The 6,335-nt window shown below is 61.6% G+C and overlaps 1 protein-coding gene across 1 annotated transcript in view; it reads right to left on the reverse strand.

Annotated features, from left to right (window-relative positions):
* The window catches only part of Il12rb2 (interleukin 12 receptor, beta 2), a gene marked incomplete in the record, with an annotated part of 32,188 nt that overhangs the window by 9,536 nt on the left and 16,317 nt on the right, over positions 1–6,335 (reverse strand). Inside the window, 4 exon segments of the mRNA XM_013514509.1 lie at positions 329–466; positions 2,252–2,404; positions 2,496–2,594; positions 6,234–6,335. Of these exon segments, the coding sequence (XP_013369963.1) occupies positions 329–466; positions 2,252–2,404; positions 2,496–2,594; positions 6,234–6,335 (492 nt within the window).

Consider the following 6,335-nt stretch of genomic DNA (forward strand, 5'->3'; position numbering starts at 1 on the left):
GTCTGCCAGGCAGGTGCTATGCCGCTGAGCTCTATCCCCGGCCCGTGGATTTTTTTATTTTTCTGAGACAGGGTCTTGCTATGTAGCCCAGGCTGGCCTCGAAGTCAAGACGAGGCAAAGTCGAGGCTGAGGCTTCCTGCCTCAGCCTCCCAAGTGCTGGGACCATAGGTGTGTGCCACTGAGCCAGCTAGGCTCCCGGAGAGGACGGTAACGCTGCCTCCCAGCAGAGGGGACCGCTCGGGACCCCAGGCAGAGGGCCTGCGGGGGTGCACGTGGTGCGGGGGAGGACGGAGCGGCGGCTGCTGCCACAGGTCCGGCCCTCACTCACCCTGAAGGCGAAATTCCCACTTGTTTCCCCGGGGGCCCTCGCCGGCGGCCGTCAGCGCGGTCATCCACAGCACGTACGTCACCCCGCGCTGCAGGCCTGGGAGCGGGTAGGGGCTCTGGGTGTGTCCGGGGGCGAACTCTGAAATGACAGGAAGAAAGGCAGGCTTCCAAGGAAGCGGTTCAATGTCCGCTTTCACTTGCTTTAACTTTGTGATGATTCATTTAATTGAAAGTGGAAATCATACTGCTATTCAAAACAGTCCTAAGGCACCAGGTAATGTATCAGTCAGTCATCTACCTATGTACTTGTTGTTTTTCTGAGACAGGGTCTCACTATGTAGTGCAGGTTGGCCTTGAACTCACAGCAATCCTCCTGCCTCAGCCTCCTGAGTGCTGGGATGGATGACAGGCATGCGCCACCATGCCCGGGTTATTTATTTAGTTTTTTGAGGCAGGGTGTTGCTCTGCAGTTCAAGCTGGCTTTGACTTCACTGTGTAGGCCTGGCTGACCTTGAGCCTCATCTGAAAAACCAAACAAAGAGTTCACCCGCCGTAGGGAGAGGCACACCTTCCACAGCTGCTTCCTGTTTGTGCAGGCTGCAGGGACCCCGTGACGGCCCCCACCCCTCCCGGCCACTCGGCTGTGCCCGTCACGGCCACTACTGTTTCCTGTCGCAGTGAGAAGGGGTCCAGCGGGGCTTTCCCGGGCTCCTCGGCCCACTGAGCTTCCACGCACTCAGGCCTTGCGCCTGCTCTGACAAGGGTCAGAGCCCTCTCCCTGGTCCTCGGGCAGGGACGAGGACCCTCATCTTAGGGAGCTGCTGCACCCGGGCCACTGTCCAGGGCAGGGGGCGTCGTGTGGCTGGGTGTGTGACACACTCACAGGCGCGTGTCCACGTGGGCGGGCAGCGAGATGGCAGGACGGGCCGAGGCGTGCCAAGGAGGAGCGGGGAGGTCAGGCAGGAAAGACCGGGCCTGCGCCACTGGGCCTCTGGCCTGAGAGGATGGGGCAGCTCGGCCCGGAGGGGTGCGCTTGCCGCAGGTGGCTCAGGGGTGCCGGCAGCGTGATGATGGGACAGGTGGTGTCGTCTGGGACGAGTGGGGGGGGGCGCTGAGGGCACCGGACGGGCAGCCGTGCTGCACCGGAAATGAGCACCTGCTGTGGGGTCTGGGGTGCTGAGTGGGGGTCTGGCTGTGGTGCCCCATTTGTTCATCAACAGATCCCTTAAAACTTTTCATTTTTGAGACAGGGTCTTGCTGTGTAGTTCACGCTGACCTTGAACTCACTATGTAACCCAGGCTGGCCTTGAGCCCTGTGCAACCCTCCTGCCTCAGCCTCCTGAAGAACTGGGAAGACAGGCCACAGAACCCAGCTTCCACAAATCTGTTTCACACGGCATCTGTGGTGCCCCTGGCTGTGCTGCTAGGGTAGGGGAGACGGGCTCCCTCTCCGCAGGCCGGCTCGTCCCTGAGTTCCCTCAGTCCTCGGAGCTGGTCACTCTCGGGAGGGGCAAACGCAGCCGCTCTGTGGGACCAACACTCCCCCAGAAAGCCAAGGTGGCCAGGCCAGGAGGAGAGGGGGGCTGAGGTCGGCCTGATGACCACGAGTGGCTGTTGTCGGTCCCAGGACCTGTCCTGACCTGCGGCAGCTTCAGTGTGACACGGTTGCCAGGGGAATAAAGGGCAGCTCCCGCTGAGCTGTGCTTCTTCCAAAGGAGAGATAGCGGCTGGGTCTGGTGGTGCACACCTGTAATCCCAGCACTCGGGAGGCTGAGGCAGGAGAGTCGTTGTGAATTCGAGACAAGGCTGGGCTACAAAGTGAGCTCAAGGCCAGCCTGAACTGCATAGGGAGACCCTGTCTCAAAAAGACCAAACAAATAAACAGGCAGAGGAGCGATGGGTATGCCGCAATGACAGCACGTACCTTGGAGACCTGGCGGGGCGCTGGAGTTCCGTTCCCTCCAGTAGATCCGGAGGCGCAGGACGCAGCCCACCTGCTCCTGGGCCCCGCTCCACGACACCAGGACGCGCCCCTGGGTCTCCGTGATGGCCTCGATGTGGGGGCCGCTCAGCGGTGCTGGGAAGAGGACACAGGTGGCTCTGTCACCTGCCAAGTCCCGACCCACCCCGGGGCCAGGCCAAAGTGACGCTGGCGTGGCCCGGCTCACCTCTGTGCTTGGAGTGGCCCAGGACGCAGCCGCACCCGCCTCGGTCCCCCGACAGCGCGTACACGCGGATTTCGTAGCACACGTAGGGCTCTATGTTCTCTGCAAGGACAGCCGGTTCCGTCACAGGCACGCCTCCCCGCTAGTCACTATGTGAAGCTGTCTCTGCGGCGGCGTTGGAGCTGTCGCTTGGCCTTTTGGTTTTTTCTCCTTGTGGTACTGGGCGTTGGACCTGGGCCTCTGCAAGAAGCTACATCCCCAGCCCTTTTCCTGTCTTGCTCAGTAAGAAACCCAGGCTGGGCTTGAACTTGCCATTCTCCTGCCTCAGCCTCCCGGAGTGCTGGGATCACAGGTGTGCACTGCCACCCCGGATTCCTGCCTTTGCAGACGGGTCAAGAATGGTCCGGCCCGGCAGTGGCGAACCTTTCAGAGCGGCACATGTGCCGCAGGCTCGCCACCACCGGCTGAGAATACAGCAGTGACGCAAGTCACAAGTTCTCAGAAATCCTATCACCGTGTCGGCAGCCTCTGGAAGCCCCAGCTCCCAGCTCCAGAGCACAAGACAGACCGACCACCCAACCTGAGTCCCTTTCCCTACAGACACACAGGGCTGTCTGATGAGGGGACAGCCACTGGGAGGCTGAGGCAGGAGGACTGCAAGTTCAAGCTCAGCCTGGGTGACTCGGTGTCTCAGGGAGACCTCGTCGCAAAGTAAGAGTGTAAGTTGGTGCAAAGACTCGGGGTCCCCGCCCCAGCAGCACAGAATCAACCAACCAGGCAACCGCCACCCCAAAGGAGACGGAGCTATCTAAGTTCCGACAGGTGTCGCACACACCCACACAAACGCACGCACACACTCCCGGGCGGGGAACAGAACACAGCCCGCAGAAACCACCTCGCTTGCAGGAAAAAGAACTCAAACTTCCGCAGACAAGCAGTGCGTCATTTACCAGGAGGGGAGGCTGGGTTTGCAGGTGAATGACCCAAACAGCTTTTCTTGCTCCCTGACGCCCACCGGGCGCTCACGGGCATCATGATGACACACGGGACGGGGACACGACCGGGACGTGACCAGCCAGGGCCCGCAGCGCTGTGCCAGCCCTCACTCCACCACCCTGCCCCAGGGAAGAAGCCACAGCCCTGGGGCCTGGGTGGGCCCGGGGAAAGAACGCGCCTTCCTCGGGCCGGGCCACACTGGGAGGGTCTCTGGCAGGCACAGAGTCACGGGGAGCCCCTCCCCGCCAAGTCTGCACTTCCCGAGCCTGACTTCCACCAGCAGCGAAGAAAAGGCCCGTCCAAAGGTTTCCCACGAAAAAGAGCCCCGAGCCCTCCCAGCGCCACAGCCTGGGCGTCGAACCGGCACTCTGCAGTGCCACCCCAGGCCCGCAGGTTGGTCGCTGGCCCGGATGTTGACGGCCTCGTTGATCAGGGTTCAAAATCTGCCTCTGAGGGATTTTCTCCAGGGCTGGGGATGAAACCCAGGGCCTCGGGCACGCTAAGTAAGCGCTCAGTTGCGCTCTCCACCCCTGCCCAGGAATCCACATCACAGAACAAATTACTAAGTTGTGTTCTACATGAAAACGTGCTGCCCTGTCATGCTCCAGCAGGCAGGCAGTACCCAAAGCTCCTCAGGCAGCCAGTCCAGCAACAAGATGGGATCGCAGGCAGGGCACGAGTTCCTGCCGAGTTCCCGCCCCAGGGGAAAGGGTGGGACCAGTCAGCCGTCTGGCCTGGGCACCGCGGATGCTCGGGGAGGGAATCCAGGCCCAGACCCGGGAGGGCAGCACAGACCAGACTCTGGACGGCCTGGTGCCAGCCCTCTGCACCTAGGCCTGCTGTCTGCCTGGGCGCGGCGGCAGCCAGCCCAGCTCCGTGCCCGGCGGACGTCCAGGAGTCCCGAGGGCACTCGGGTCCTGCAGCAGCCTCAGCCTGGGTCCCCCAGGGCGGGGCCTCTCCTGGTGAATGTGGGCAGCAGCCCCTGTGCGGCAGAGACACAATACCCGCACCCCCAGCTTCAACGAGGAGCGGTCTGGTGGGCCTCAGGGTTTAGCCCAGTCAGCTGGCGCCAAGGCACAAGGACGTGGCACAGGGCACAGCGGAGAGAAAGCTGCTGGCCTTCCTGCGGCCAGGGAGCGGAGGGGAGGGCCCGGGGGGAGGGAGAGGGGCGGTGCACGTCCCGCCCCTCCCAAGGCCCCGCCCCCGGCTGGCGGCTGAAGATGGCCGGCTGAATTCCTGGCGAGCAGGTATGACTTCCTTTTCCAGTATTTCCAGGAGGAAGCAGCCCAGGAATTTAAGCTGATAGCTGGCCGAGTGTTTCTAAGCAGACACACACTGCTGTCAAGTTAATTCTACTTGTTTGCATATCGATTTTACTCAAAGGCATGATTCTAAGTGACTTTAAGATATTTTATCTCAGTGTGGGAAAAGCCTCCCTTGTCTTCTGCTCCTGGTGTCCGACACTGCTCTAGCGGTTCAGTTCAGGGAGCGCCGTTCCCCTCCGCTGCGGGTCTGCCGGGACCGGGCGACAGCCCGGGGGAACTGCACCCACTGTGCTGTCAGAGGCCATCCAAGTTGCTTCTCAAAATCGGCACCCGCCTTACCTCGCTCTCCGCGGCAACGAGGGAACGCGTGGGCGGGGGTCGCCTTTTCGCTGTTTTTGAAACAAAGTCTCACTATGCCTCAGCCTCCTCGGTGGCTGGGAGCACTGGTGTCTGCTCACTTTGCGTATTTGGACCTGAACAAACGACGGCCACCTGGCCTCCCCGCCTCCTCCATCTGGAATTCCCTGCTACCGGCTAAAGGATTTCTGGGGGAGCAGTTCCGGCCCCCTGCATTGCGTGACAGCCCTGAGCCGGCACCCTGGGCTGCACGGGCAGCGTGTGCTTTGAGGGCATGGTTAGGACGGGACCTGCTAGGGCCTGGGCTCCTGACGGCGACCGAGCACTCGGGGTCCCATCTGTGAGCTCCGTGCTGCTGTGCAGCGGGGGCCTCCTTACCCTCGGGACACCTTCCTGCTGTGCTGGTCTCGCCCGGTCAGGACACTGTTAGGACAAGGAGCTGGGAAGCCCGTCAAACTCAGCTCCCAGGAGGGGCACAGTAACCATACGATCGCTAAACCACCAGGTGCTTAAAATACCGCCAGCAACGTTTAAGGCATTTTCAGCATATTACTGAGTCATCAGAATAACACGATGACATTATCCTCATTTTTCAGGCAGGGACGCTGAGGCACAACAGTTGAGCAATTTAGCTGGGTGTGGTGTTGCACCCCCGCCATCCCAGCATTCAGGAGGCTGAGGCAGGAGGATTGCCCAGTGGCTGAGGTAGTGTGTTCTGTGCTACTACCTCTGTTTTGGTTTGTGTTTTTTGAGACAGGGTCTCACTATGTAGTCTAGGCTGGGCCTGAACTCACTATGTAGTCCATACAGGCTGGCCTCAAACATGCAGTGATCCTCCTGTCTCAGCCTCCGGAGTCCTGGGATTACAGGGGTGTGCGGCCACAGCAGGCTTTTTCGGTTTTTCCTTCTGCAGGGCCAGGATGGGCACTCAGGACCCCTGTGTGTGTGGCGGGCTCCACACAGCCAGTGGTGCTGCGGGGGTGGGCTCTAGGACATCGCTGTCCACCCGCGGCTCACCGGCTGTGTCTGCCGGGTAACTGAAGCCAGGCTCTGGGTCCCGGGCCCGCAAGACCCAGAGGGAACAAGACCTTGGGACCCCCTGGGCGCAGGGTGACAACGGTACCTGAGATGACAGCGGACGTGCTGGAGGCGGGGACGCGCAGCCAGCTGGGGGGCGCCTGCGGGGCGCGCGCGGCCTGCGCCGTCCACTCCACCACGTACTGCT

This window comes from Chinchilla lanigera, unplaced genomic scaffold (assembly GCF_000276665.1).
Source record: "Chinchilla lanigera isolate Chin_1 unplaced genomic scaffold, ChiLan1.0 scaffold00022, whole genome shotgun sequence".
Classification (NCBI taxonomy): Eukaryota; Metazoa; Chordata; class Mammalia; order Rodentia; family Chinchillidae; genus Chinchilla; species Chinchilla lanigera.